The 14,584-nt window shown below is 47.0% G+C and overlaps 1 protein-coding gene across 2 annotated transcripts in view; it reads left to right on the forward strand.

Annotated features, from left to right (window-relative positions):
- Nucleotides 1-7,385: 7,385 nt before the first annotated feature.
- The window catches only part of SMYD2 (SET and MYND domain containing 2), a 54,137-nt gene continuing 46,938 nt past the window's right edge, over nucleotides 7,386-14,584 (forward strand). The window contains exon 1 of one of the 2 annotated variants that reach the window (XM_086342382.1): nucleotides 7,386-8,193. In XM_086342382.1, the coding sequence (XP_086198508.1) occupies nucleotides 8,021-8,193 (173 nt within the window). In that variant the 5' untranslated portion in view covers nucleotides 7,386-8,020. The remainder of the gene's footprint in view (nucleotides 8,194-14,584) is intronic. The other variant, XM_086342383.1, reaches the window with a different exon arrangement.

The raw sequence follows: 14,584 nt of genomic DNA on the forward strand, positions 1-14,584 counted from the left end.
ACTGAGGTGCCAGTGTTTGGACTGTAAATTACGCATTTGGACAGCTTTTGCTGCACTCCAGCCTGGAAACAGAGGTTGATTTCTATTGAGTCCACACCTTTGCTTGCCAGTGAGAAATACATGGGTGCCTCTGGCTGTCTGCTTTGTAAACACTCCAAATCAATACATATGATTCTATTCACTCAGAAAATGTGTCAGAATTGAACACATAACAAGTATTAACACTACAAACAAATATGATACAGAGTGTCTTCCTTTAAGGACCTTTTAACTTACATGGGGTTATATACAAAGGTGTTGATTATATATATAAAGTTGTTGATTATATGTCAAGAAGTACAGATGGATAAAGACTTACCTTAGGAAATGGAAATCATTATGGGCAGAAATGTTTGGAGATGGCTTCTCAGAACAGATAGAACTCAAGCTGAGTATGACAGTCAGAGGTAGAGTTTTTAAAGCCAGAAAGAAGAGCTTGTCCTTGGTGCGATATCCAGTAAGGAGCAACTGAACGTTCTTCAACAGAAAAAGCAATTTTTTTGAGATGTGTTTGACAGCAGTAACCAAGGCACACAGAATAGGGAGAGACCATAGATGAAGCTCATCTATAAATGCACAGAACATTTAAAGAAACTGGAACAGAGTTTGTTAGGAGCCTCCATTTTTCCCGGGTGGTAGAAATGTCTTATCAGTTTTGGGGGTGGGGTCTTGCGTTTGGGTGGCACCATGATGCTAAGGCAAGATGTGCTTAGCAGGGGTAAGAACCCCTGGTCCTTGGTTATCTCTCTTTTGAATCCTCTCGAACCTATGGGGTTCTTACTGCGTTATTCCATTCCTTCAGGGTGCAGCCTGGGAGGAAACAAACAAGCATGCCCCCTTCACAAACACTCCAACTTCCCTCTGGCTTTCTTTCCAATTCTCCCTCTTACTTCCTGGGCAGAGGCCTTGCTCGTACATCACCTTGGATTTGCTATGACTGGAGCGAGCCCTGAGTTTCCTGAGATCCTAGGCTTCTGGAGTCCAAGAGTTTTCTCAGTTCTACTTTGCAATATCATTTCATCTCTGAGTCAGTGCCACCGACTGAATGGTGATGGAAGGGGTTCAGAAGGAAATGCAGAGCTGTGTATGATCTTTGGCTGCCTACTGCTATTGTAATAATCCAGCAATAAAGCCATCAGCAAGGAGTGGCATAAGAATAGAAATAAAGTGAGATTAAAAAAGAAATAGCGGAAAAGAAGAAATAACAAGATCTTGTTTGTGGCATACTCGCAGGATGTAAATGAACTTGAGGGATTGAATGGAACTGATGTCAGCTGTCATCAGACAGATTTTTCCATGGCTCAAATTCCCCTTTCACCTTTCCCTTCATGCACTATTAGCACCAGGTCCTGTTAATTAAAAGTTCTCCAAACCCGTATCTCTTCTTTCCGTTATTGCCCTTGTTCACGCCAGCAACATCTTTCTCTGGGCTATCGAGTGCATTACACTTCTTATTTCTCTCTCTGTCCTCACCCTCCTGTAATGTATCCTTGATTCAGCCATGAAAATGACCTTAAGCAACAATTGAATCATGCTTGCCAAACTTTTCTGGCTCTGTAGTACCATACAGGGCATCTAACTCCTAGGCACACAGCTTTATAGAACCTTTATAGAACCTTTATAGAACCTTTATAGAACCTTTCATCATTGGACCACTCCTGCCGGTCCTGCTTTACCTAAGGTCTCCTTCCTAAGGCTGCAGCTTGGGCCAAGCAGGAAGGCAGCGAGGCGCAGTGGTCCAGGGCACAGACTTGTTACACGCAGCCTGCTTTGAGTCCTCACCCCGTTGTTCACTTGAACAAGTTATTTATAGTGATCCTTCATCTATAAAATGTTGTTAGGAGGATTAGGTGAGACTTTATTTTAAAAGTGCACTTAGTACATAGTCAGAACTATGCAAGCGTCTGCAGTAAGACAAAAATACCTCCCCAGATTGTCAAGGTCTCTCCTACCCCAGTGAATTTACACCTTCAGGTTCTTAATCCCATTTGTGGGGGCCTCTCTTTCCCTTGGTCAATTTTTAGTCTTCCTTCTGAAAGTGAAAGTGTTAGTCGATCAGTCGTGTCCAACTCTGCAACCCCATGGACTATAGCCCACCAGGCTCCTCTGTCCATGAGATTCTCCAGGCAAGAATACTGGAGTGGGTTGCCATTCCCTTCTCCAGGGGTTCTTCCCAACCCAGGGCTCGAACCCAGGTCTCCTGCACTGCAGGTGGATTCTTTACCATCTGAGCTACCAGGGAAGCCCAGTCTTCTAAGAGGAGTTAAAATGTCAGGTCCTCTGTGAAGCCTTTCCACTTCACTTTGTTAATCCCCTTGTGAACACTTTTATTGTATTACAATTTGTTTTAGTTTTCTGTGGCTGCTAGGACAAATTATTGCAGTCTGGGTGGCTTGAAACAACAGAAATGTATTCTCCCGGTTCTGAAGCCTAGAAGTCTGGAATTGGTGTCCCGGGGCTGACATCAAGGTCTTAGCAAGACCACAGTCCTTCTGGAGGCTCCAAGGGGAAAATCTGCTCCTTGCCTTTTCCAGCTTCTGCTGGAGGTCCCGCATTCCCGGGTTTATGGCCACATCCCTCCCATCTCTGAGTCGGTCTGTCAAATCCCCTCTGGAGATGTGGGAAGACTCTTGTGATGGCATTGAGGCTCCACCTGGACAATCCAGAATAATCACACAGCTCAAGATCCTCAATTTAACACATCTGCAAGACCCTTTTAAACCATATAAAGTAACACGTACAGGCTCTGGGGATCAGGGCCTAATACCTTTGAGTGCACGTGTTGGTCTTTTCACCATGGTACGACAAGGATTTAGCACTGGGTAAGAACGTGCAATCAATAAGTGAAATACACGAAATATAGAGGTTTGGTGGTTCAGGCAAGGGGCCCACTGTCCATGTTCATTGGTATTCCTTCTTTGCTAAGGCTTTATATCCCCAGGCCAGAGCTGTTGCTTTCATGTGCTAATCTGTGGCCGGAAGGATATGTTACTCATAAATTATTCAATAGATCACCTTCTAGGTTAGAGAAGTTAAGTGAATTTAGCACTTCTTATCGCTTCCCCTGAGCTATGGTGAGGCAAAGTCCCCCAAAAGCTCCGTTCAAGCTCCATTCTTTCCAAGCTGTGGGGTGGCAGGCAGTGAAAAAGGTGGAAGGAGACTCTCCCGGAATGCGAGAATGCGTGGCGGCTGGCTGACAAGCATGAGCTGCATTAAGAGTGCTGTCATCAGTCTGCTGCACTGGTGAGCTGCCATTCCTTGGCAGTTTATTTTAAACACAGTTTTCTTCATAAGCTAAGCTCCTAAATTAATGGCTAAACTTAACTGACCATCTTTCCATCTTGAGTCATTTGGGTTCAGCACAGGCATTTTTCTAAAATGAGGCTGTTTCTTGTCCAGTGTTCTTAAATTAGACCCATCCTCACGTAAGTCTGTTCCTGCCACGACTCACCTGGAAAGACAACTCAGCAGTTAACATGATTGTTTTGCTCAGCTGTTGGAAATCCTTCTCGGCGAAAGAGGAAAAGATGACTCGCAGTAAAAGTTAACAAGCAGATAACTGCATAAGGAATCCTTAAATGGCACATTGTTCACTGTATTGTAATTGTTCATTTCTATGTCAGTCTTTTCATCTTTGTGCTGGTTAGAGCTGCCAGAAATCAGAAAGTTAAAAAACTATGTAGAGTCACCGAATTTATCCAAGATTTGCCTATGTAGGTGTATATCTGAAAGCTTCTGAGGTTTAAGATAATTCTTTCATTAACATACAACATCCATGTGTAGTAAAACACAGTAATAAAAGCTGATTTAGGTTTACATGTGTGCTCAGTCGTGTCTGACTGTTTGCGACCCTATAGATTGTAGCCTGCCAGGCTCCTCTCCATGCAATTTTCCAGGTAAGAATTCTGGATTGGGTTGCAATTTCCTCTTCCAGGGGATCTTCCTGACCCAGGGATCTAACCTCCGTCTCCTGTGTCTCCTACACTAGCAGGCAGATTCTTAACCACTGCACCACTTGGGAATTTCATGATTTAGGTATGGTAACTGACATAAAGCTCATCTAACAGAATCTGGCATCTGTCAGAGGCTTTTTTAATCAGAGGAGACTCCTGTGGGTTGTCCAAGAGGACCTATGTACCTCCTAAAATCATCTAGAACAACACTCTTCCTCTAGCCTTGCTCTAGTCACCCCTTCATTGTGGTCACACTTCTTCCAACCAATGACACTTTGCACGTTGGAAAGCTGCAATACAGCTGCAGTACAGCTGATCTACTGATACAAGGTTGTGATGAGGAAAGTGCAGCATTTATTGCAGGATGCCAAGCAAGAAATCCACATAACTAGTGCCCAGAAGGTTTGAACTCCCCAGTGGCTTTCAGAGAAGGGTTTTTTAAAAATGGTGATGGGGTTGTGGGGTATATGACCAACTTGCAGACCCTTTTCTGATCAGTTGGTAGGGAGGTAATCTGGAGTCAACATCATCAACCTTCTGGTTCCAACCTGTCTGGGGTCTGTGATGTGCTGATGGTCACCATGCAGTTAACTTCTTCCACCTGACAGGGATTTCAGTATCTGTAAAGCAGCCCAGAGGATGGCTCAGAATATTACCTATAACCCTTGAGGAGGAACTAAATGATTTTGGCTTTATTTAATGGATAAACTTTTGTTTTGTCTTGCTTGACTGTTTTCCCTTTTTTGTACATTCTCTCACTTCTCAGATTAAACTTACTCTTTGGAACCTGGGGAAGGCCTGGGAGGCTAAAGTTTTCCTACAGACAAGAGGCAGGTGGGGGACATGGGAGGGGCTGGGATCTGCTCCCAGAAGGCCCCACGGGGTCCTGCTCGGTTACACGTGCTGTTCCCTCTGTTTAGAATGCTTGTCCCTCCTCTTCTCTTGATTAAGTTCTGTTCATCCTTCAGATATTAGTTCAGTCATTACTGTCTCTGAAAAGCATTCCTCAGTCAGTTCAGTCACTCAGTCGTGTCTGACTCTTTGTGACCCCATGAATCGCAGCACGCCAGGCCTCCCTGTCCATCACCAACTCCCGGAGTTCACCCAGACTCACGTCCATCGAGTCAGTGATGCCATCCAGCCATCTCATCCTCTGTCGTCCCCTTCTTCTCCTGCCTCCAATCCCTCCCAGCATCAGTCTTTTCCAATGAGTCAACTCTTTGCATGAGGTGGCCAAAGTACTGGAGTTTCAGCTTTAGCATCATTCCTTCCAAAGAACACCCAGGGCCGATCTCCTTCAGAATGGACTGGTTGGATCTCCTTGCAGTCCAAGGGACTCTCAAGAGTCTTCTCCAACACCACAGTTCAAAGGCATCAATTCTTCGGCGCTCAGAAAAGCATTCCTAGACTAGGTCATGTCCTCTAAGCACTGCTCCAGCACTTGAGACTGTTGACAGTTTATATTTGTTTATGTGATTATCTGATTAATGTCTGCCTCCTCTGCCAGACAGACTGTACAAAGCTGAGGACAGGGAATGTCAGTTTTTTGTTGTTGTTGTCATTGCCATTGTATCACCAGCCTTTATCACTGTTGCTGGAACACAGTAAGCATATCATAAATATTTAAATGTTGAATGAATATGTCATGGAATCTCTTGCTAGCTCTGCTTCATTTTCCTTATTAGTAAGAAAATGCCTCTTCCATTCCCCAAATTCTAGGATATTATGGTTCCTGGATTTTTTTTTTTGGTTTAAAAAAACACTTTATTTGGCTGTGTTGGGTCTTAGTTGCAGCATGTGGGATCTTCAGTTTCAACACACAAGATTTAGTTCCCCAAACAGGGATCCAACCGGGCCCCCTGCATGGGGAGCTTGGAGTCTTGGCCACTGGACCACCAGGGAAGTCTCTGGTTTCTGTTTTGAGCCTACAAGATTGACTGTCATCTGCCTGCCATGTCCAGTGCTCTCTTAACCCGTGGTCCTGTGTTCAGTCGCCTCCCTTCCAGTCTATCGGCAAAGCTGCAGCAGAACCGTTTAAAACACTAGACTGATCAGCGCACCCCGCTGCTTAACCATTTTCAGAGACTCCCACACCTTCTCTGGGAGGAAACTTGTCTCCTGAGAAGATGCCCTCCCATTACTCTTGCCTCACCTCCTGTCCTCTCCCTGAGATCTCAGTCTCCACTCAACGCAGCAGGTTGCAACTACACACCATTCTTTCTTTCAAGTCCCTCTGTCTTCACATGCAATTCTTTCAGCCCGGCCAACTGTCCTCTTCTTTTGTACTTAAGTCTCATCCATCATCCAGGCCCAGCTCAAAGGTTACATGAATGTGGCACCTGCCTTGACCAAACCTGCATTCTCCATGCTGTTTGTCCTCCCCTGCCTGTTTCCCCGCAGAACGCTTTGTGCAAGCCACCATAACACCACTTGTCTCAGGGAGCTGTCTTTCTTTGCAGAGGGTCATTTCACTTAAGAGCGTGGGCCTCATATTCAGACTGACTGGAGGCTGAAACCAAATTCTGCAACCTAGCAAATTCTGCAACCTAGCTGTAGAGCCTTGGGAAGTATTCTGAGTTTTAGTTTCCTAGTTTTGGAAATGGGAAACATATAACACCTAACTCACTGGGCAGTTAGAATTACATATTTAATGGGGGTAATGTGTTTAAGCCACTTAGCTCAGTATTTGACCCCGTAACACCCAATAAGGATTGTGAATGTATGGTATGCAAAGGTCCAGACCCACATTCTGCCCCTCTTTCTATCCCACTGACTGGCCACAGTGGGTGCTCAGTGAATGCTTCTTAAAGTGTCTAAATGGGAGAGTATCCATGATGTATTCTTCTCTTCAGGAAGGCCAGAGGCTTATTCATTTTAGGAGTTTTATTGAAGGGTCAAAAATTCTGATGACATACTCAAATCACACTGATCTTACCCTTTGCTGAACTACTCCTGAACTTACACAGGCAACCTAGTTTGAGATTACACTTTAAGTATTAGTGCTTTTGCTAAATCCTCTCTTTATACACGGAGTTCTTACAGCCCGCACATCAACTGCAGCCTTTCCACACTCCTATGCAGAACAGATTAAACCCTTCTTTCTCATACGGAAAATCCTCTCTGTGACTCGTAACCTAATTGACTTTTCTAAGATGACAGTGCGTGGTCAAGCCGATTCGATCCCTAGCCGTGTGCTCTGGCCACAGCACGGCACTGCCCCCGGGCAAGTCTTAAGTTCCTTGACTGCAAGGTTATCTCCTGCCTCCTCCGCATCGTTGTCTGTACGCAGAGTCTGAGTGAGCAAGCCTGACCAGTGCACTTCCTTTTTCCGTCCACGTAATTAACTTCCACCGGAGGGGCAGAGGGAAAGAAGTAGGTTCACAATCAATACTTGAGATTCCCTGGGAGTCATACTGGGCTCTAAAAACCTTTCACCTTGGGGAAGCACCTTTTAACCCTCGGCACCTAGCAGTTTCCTACTGCGGTTTCCCTTCGGTGTTCCCCGAGGACTCCTTCTAGGGTTCTCGACAAGGACAGAGGAACCGAACTGAAGGTTGAGAAGCATCTTGCCTCCCTACGCCGCCAACTTCTATTAACCCAGCGCGGGCCATCCTACTGGCTGGTCCAGGGGAGGCGCTGGGTACCTGCCCCACCGCGACCCCATCCCGCCCACCGGAACGCGGCCGCGGCCCGCACCCTCCGCCAGGACGCACACGCCTCCGACCTCCTGCCTGGAGCGGCCCCGGGGAACGCAGCTCCGGGCGGTGGCCGCAGCGGCCGACAGTGGGCCGAGTGCGGGGCCACAGGCGAGGGTCCCGCACGCGGGCGGGGCTGCCGGGCCGGGTCCCCCGCCTCCCGGGGGCGCGCGAGCGCCGGGCGGGGCCGCCGTCCCTTCCGGGGAAGCGGTGGCCGCCGCGTCCGCCGGGCGGCTTCCCGCCCCCGCGGCTCCGGGTGACGCTGCTCCAATAACAGCGCGCGGGGAGCCGCAGCCGCGGGAGGCCGCCCTCCGCGCCAGCCCGGCCGCCGGGATGAGGGCCGAGGGTGACGGCGGGCTGGAGCGCTTCTGCAGCCCGGGCAAAGGCCGGGGTCTGCGGGCCCTGCAGCCCTTCCAGGTGGGGGACCTACTCTTCTCCTGCCCGGCCTACGCCTACGTGCTCACAGTCAGCGAGCGCGGCAACCACTGCGAGTTCTGCTTCGCCAGGTAGGGCGGTGCCGGCGGGCGCGCAGGGGCTCGGGGGGCGCCGCGCGCGCGGGCGGGCCGGAGTGTGCGCGCCTCGCGGGGTCCTAGCGCCCGCGGCTCCAGGGCGGGGGTGGGGAGCGGGAGGGGACCTGGAACCCGGCACTGGCCGGGCCACGTGCACTCAGAAAGACCCGCCAAGTTCCCGCCGCACGCCCGGCACCAAGGCACATTTCTCTGCTGGCCCCCGTGGGCTGTGTGAACCTGCCAGGGCAGGGTCGTGCCTGCAACACGTGGGCTTGGAGCCAGGCTTGCTCCCCAACCCTGGCTACTCGGCGCTTTGCCGGCGGGGCCCCAGGTTTCGCGCAGTGGCCACAGCCACAAGCCACCTTTCACTTGTGCTTCCTGCGATGTGATCTGTGCACCCCCCCTCCCTTTCAGCCCCGCGCTGCCGCAGGCTTGCCGTGTTACCGCCGAGGAACTTAATGACACTTCGTATTTCATGTGAAGTACGTGGCCCCTCGTCTTTCTTGTCACCCTCTGCGCTTGGTCTTTGGGGAGAAGCCAGGGGGTCACCGATCCTGGGTTCAGAGGGACTGCAACGGAGGGACGGAATTTAGCCCTTGTTTGGGGTTGGGGAAATCTGGTTGCTTGGGGGATTAGGCAAAACGTCTGGTTGGAATTGGTATTTAAATGGAGCAGATCATGTATGTGTGTATATGTATATATATTCACATACACCAACGCATAATTATACCTTCAAGCCTTATGACAGTTTCAGACCTAAAGGCACCCTTAGAAAGCATGAATGCAACACTTTACGTTTTAAGGGGGAGAGAACTACTGCCCAGAGAAGAAGTATGTATATTCACGCTTATAGTTAAGAAAATGAAATCTAATGTCCTCAGTTCCGCCCATTGCCTACCTACCCAAGTCTTCAATAAAAGGACTGAGGCAGGAAGCATGGCATTGGAGTTTATGCCATGGGACCTTCCTGGGCCCTGCTTTACTTTCTTTGAACCTCAGTTTCTTCATCTTCGAAGTGGAGACTTCTGGGCTAGATTAAGCCCACCTGAGGTTTGCAGGTACCTTTTGAATACAGATCTCCAGCCCAACACACGCCAAAGAACTCAGTGCCTGAGATATGTTCATCTTATTTCACGGTAAGACAGAGCAAAAGAAGGGACAAAAGCTAAATACTATAGTCATCTTGCCCAGACTCCCTGCCAGAGCTGTCTTCCGCTTTGGGGGGACCTGGAAAGGAACTAGACACAGAATCATGCCGTGGGCAGCTTAAGGGCTGTATGTGATGTGTTTCTTTGAATTGGTGAGCCAAGAGCTAAAGGGTCATGGCACCACTTTGCGACGTTTGAGTGAAGTGAGCATTGGGTTTTCCCAAAGTTAAAAAGGCTGCTGTGTCTGGTCCCTTGATCTTCTGAGCCTTGCTGTGGCTCAGAGTCTGAAGCAGCGTGGGTGTCTGGAGTGGCAGGAGCAAAGCAAGGTCACCCCGCACGGAAGGGGCCTCCCTCCTGCGTCAGGGATCCTGGTGATTCCTGGGAACCATCATGGCAGAGAAGACTGCGGGACCAGGCACCTAGTAGGCACTCAGATGTCTGTTACCAGACTCCTCCTCCTGTGAATTTTATAGATCAAATCCAGCTGGGTTCGCAGTGGAGCAGCAGAAGGGAGAGATGGTTCTCTTTTGCCTCCGAACTGTACCTACTATGCACGCCCTCACCTCCGGATGAGAAGGTGCTGCCAGGTGTGGCTTGGCCAGTCAGCACGCCCTATGGGATGGCCTTTGCTTTTGTTTCCCCCTTTTCTGAGTGACATTCGTTAGTGCCACTGTTGCCTCAGGCCCCTCTCCGGCTGCCGTGCACTGGGGAGGGACCACTGCACCTCCCCCCACTTTTCTCTGGCTGAGGTGAACCTCTGTCAACACCCACAGTTCCTTTCCTCTCTGTCCCTGAGGACTCATTTGAAATCAGCTAAAATAACACACAAGATACGATGACATCATGACATCATGATACCTGTGAAATCAGAAATATCTTTGTACTCACTCTGTGGTTTCTGTTAAATCCAGTTCACTTAGAATTAGTGGCTAGATCAATCTCAAAGATTTAGCACTGTTTCCTCTGTCAGCTGTTCGTATAGATCGAGGACAGATTATTCTGTTCAGCTATACTGGAGGTACGGGTATATGTCCCCAGGGTTCCCCCAGGGGTGGGAACAAAATTCTCAAATACTCTTCCATGACTTCCCCTCCCCTGCCATAAAAAGAAAACTGCATATATTGTTTCTTGTGCCAGAAGTTGAAGGTAAATAATAGTGCTTAAGACAGATGAGCCTGCAGAGATCTTCCCTATCATAGTAATTGTATCGGGGTTTGACTTATTTTGAAAGAAAAGAAGTGATGTTTTTCAGAAATAAGTATGTTCTGCAAATGGAAAAATAATAGGAAGTCTCTTAAGTCACAGCAAAGTGGAATTCTTACTGTCAGGGTAACACAAACAAAGGTTTGCATCTGTATCACATTTTCTCAGGGTGACACTTGGGAAGATGTGTATCTTGCCTCAGCTGCTAAGAGGCAGCTCCTAAAAATATAAATGTCTTCAAGTTGGGAGCTGTCCTCATCAGACCTCTCAGATTTGTTTTTTTTTTTTTTTGGTGCACACACGCACACAAGCACATACGTTGGCCTGGTCAGTATTTTGTGGCACACTTTTTCACTTGATATTTAATGTATTTTAACACTTGCTAGTATTTGTCTCAGAAAGAGAAAAATCTGTATCCCATGTTCCATCTGAGAGGGCGTCCCTGGTAGCTCAGTGATAAAGAATCCACCTCCCAGTACAGAAAACCCGGGTTTGATTACTGAGTCAGGAAAATCCCTGAAGAAGGGAATGGCAACCCACTCCAGTATTCTTGCCTGGAGAATTCCATGGACAGAGGAGCCTGGCAGGCTGTAGTCCATGGGATCCCAAAGAGTTGGACATGATTGAGTGACTTTCACTTTCTATGGGCACATGCTCCAATAATCGATTCCCTGCATCTTTTTACATGTGTTTTAAAGAGATGGGTAGGAGGATTAAGATAGCCAACAGGGACTTTCCTCGTGGTCCAGTGGTTAGGAATCCACACTTCTGTTGCAGGGATCATAGGTTTCCATCCCTGGTCCAGGAACTAAGACCCCTCATCTGCATGGTGTTCCCCCCCAAAAAGGTATATGTACACACACGCACAGACACACAGACAACAGATTTCCTCTAAAAAGTTACACTAAAGAATATAAAATTCAGCCATTTGTACAGTAGATAATGAGATATTGGTTTGCCATTTTCAACATTTCAGTATTTCAAGTTTTTATTTTATTTAGAGACTGCAAAGGAGGGACTTTGGGGCCAGATTGACTGGGTTGGAATTCTGGTTTTATCCCTTCCTGATGGATTGTCTTGAGCCAAATTATTTAGCCCCTCTGGGCTTGCTAGGTGGTACTAGTGGTAAAGAACCCACCTGTCTGTGCAGGAGACATAAGAGATGTGGGTTTGATCCCTGGGTGGGGAAGATCCCCTGGAGGAGGGCGTGGCAACCCACTCTAGTATTCTTGCCTGGAAATCCCATGGACAGAGAAGCCTGGCAGTCTACAACCCATAGGATTGCACAGAGTCAGACATGACTGAAGCAGCTTAGCATGCACGCACTTACTCCCAGCTTCCTTTATCTGTGAGCAGTGCACATTAACACCCACCTACTGAGCTGGTCCTGAGTCAGGGAAGTCAAGTGCCCAGTACAACCCGGACCACTCGGGAGGTGTCACAGTTGGCTCGGTGTCTCGCTTCTATGGACTTGTTTGATGAGCTCTGTTGGCTAAATGTTAAATAGTATGAGATCATATTCTCATTTCAGGGACATTTTTTATGGCGGTTGTGTTGAGCTGGGGAATACTGGGAAGACAATATTGTACCTTTTTGGCCAGTGGAATCATCATTCAGATGGCAAGTTGACCCAGAGTTGAAAGCAGCGGTTCTCAACCTCCCATTCAACAGCATAAATAATGGGTGTCTGGGATCAGTTTTCAGTATTTTCCAAAACCTGATGAAAATGATATGATGAGCCTACACAGGTAAATATAAATATTTATTTTTTTTTAAAGAGCCTTGTGTAGCTCCAAAATGATTAACGACTTTAATACTCTTTTTACCCTGGAATTAAACAAAGGTTTGAAATAAGAAATGGAGGAAGACAGAATGTTCCACCTAGCAAGGATACCACGGCTCAGCTCTGCTCTCTGCCTTCAGCGTGATTCAGCTGTGGCAAGGAGCAGTCCTGCAAGACTTCAGGTGTGCACAGTGCCAGGGCAGGCACATTTTTCACACGCAGGGAGCATCATTTCTGTTCTGGAGTATCAGGGCCCAGTGACCAAGCTGCATGATTAGCAACGATTTGAGGTGAAAGAGACAGACTGGCAGCAGGATAGATATCCTACGTGAAATTCAAACCCTGGTGAGTTAAAACCACCAGCTAACCCCTTTCCCTCCAAAAAGCAATTGCACAATATCCTCGTAGTCGTAAAAATTTGAAGATCCCGTATAAGATGATATTCCTTTAAATCGTGTTGCTCTTTGCAGCTCATAAAGCGTTTCCAGGTACATTTGTGTTTTGATCCTTCCAAGGATGGCTTGTGTAGAGAAGACCTTGTCCCGTCTTACGTAGGAAGTAACTGAGTGTTGGAAAAGTTGTTTCCTTGATTTTCACATTTTGCGGGGGGCAGATATTGAGTGCCCTCTAAGGGCCAGCCTCTTCACTGAGGTAACTGTGTCTTTCTGTTCTGAGTGTGGTTTTCCTTCACTGTCCTTTTTTTTTTTTTAATTTTTATTGGACAATAATTGCTTTGCAATATTGTGCTGGTTTCTGCCATACATCTACATGAATCAGCCACACATATCTCTGTCCCTTTTGACCTGAAACTACCGTGTGAGTCACACCTGGACACGAGGACTTAAGTCACTGCTGCTTTCTCAAGTGAACGCAATTTTTATCACCTCTTTTCTTTTGCTTCCCCCTGCCTCTGTGGATAATGCAACAGATTAATGCGTCGTTTCTACAAGTTCAGCAAAATCAATTGATTCATCTATCTTGGATGTATATCTTATGCTGCTGTGGTTTCAGGGAATTTTTTTTTTTATTCTAACAGTTTGGAATTTGTGTAACAACTGCATATATTCTTCTGTATCATCCACTATTACCTGATAAAATGTAAAAAGAAATATGAGGCTTTGGTCCTTCGGTGAGTTTGGGATATTTTTATTTTTTTTAATTTCACTTTTATTTATTTACTGTGACTGCGCTGGGTCTTCGTTGCTGTGTGCGGGCTTTCTAGTGGCGGTGAGTGGGGGCTGCTCTTTGTCCCCGTGCACAGGCCTCTCATTGTGGTGCCTTTCTCGTTGCAGAGCACAGTCTCTAGGCCCGTGGGCTTCAGTAGCTGCAGTCCTCACGCTCAGTCATTGTGGCACCGGGCTTAGTTGCCCCATGGCATGTGGGATCTCCCAGACCAGGGGTTGAACCCAGCTCCCTTGCATTGGCAGGTGGACTCTACTACTGGATCACCAGGGAAGTCTGGGATATTTTTAAATGTGCTCAAATTATTTAAAAGGAGTTTGTCATCTTCATCTTTATAGCTACATATAAAGAGTTTGTTTCTGTGTGTGCTGGTAGGGCAGCACAAGGATGTGGACCACCCCTGCATATTTATTTTCCTTAAACAGACCCATTCTTCAGAACTTTGCTCTATGCAAAGTTAAACAGACATGGTTTGGGAATAGAATTCATGATGCAGCTGTGCTGAAAGGCCCCTGGATGGTATTCCTGTAGGACAAGCACTGTCTGTCCTAATGGCACGCTGTCTGTCCAAAGATTCTTTAAAAGATGCTCAGAAATGTCTTAAATTTCTTTGGGAAGATTCAGGGCTCAGGTCTGTAGTTTGGCAGCAGCTGATTTTCAACAGAACTCAGAATTGCTAAGAACCTGGGCCAGTGAAGTTATTTTACAGAACTTAAAATAGAAAACTGCAAAGAAAGTTGCAACTTGATTTTGGTGTTTGAGACTTAACGCTGTTGCCTGAGGTTCATATCCCTTCCTTTTCTTGTCAATATAAAGAAAACATGAAATCATTGTAATTTTAAGCCTCTATATTTCTGCATCCTGAGGAGGCAGTCAGTAATTACAATATCCCTTTGTAACTGGAGTCATCAATAACTAAGGTCCTTCCCACCATACGCACATGTTGTTTTTTGTACTTCAGACGTGGAGAGAAGTAATCACATTTCTCAGTTTGAGGACCTGATCTGTGCCAGGACAATTGGATTGAAATTTCTTCTGTCTTACTGATTCTACATTCCCATGTCCTGTTCTT

This window comes from Bos grunniens, chromosome 16 (assembly GCF_055505025.1).
Source record: "Bos grunniens cultivar Pamir isolate PY7600 chromosome 16, Bosgru_T2T1.0, whole genome shotgun sequence".
Taxonomy (NCBI): Eukaryota; Metazoa; Chordata; class Mammalia; order Artiodactyla; family Bovidae; genus Bos; species Bos grunniens.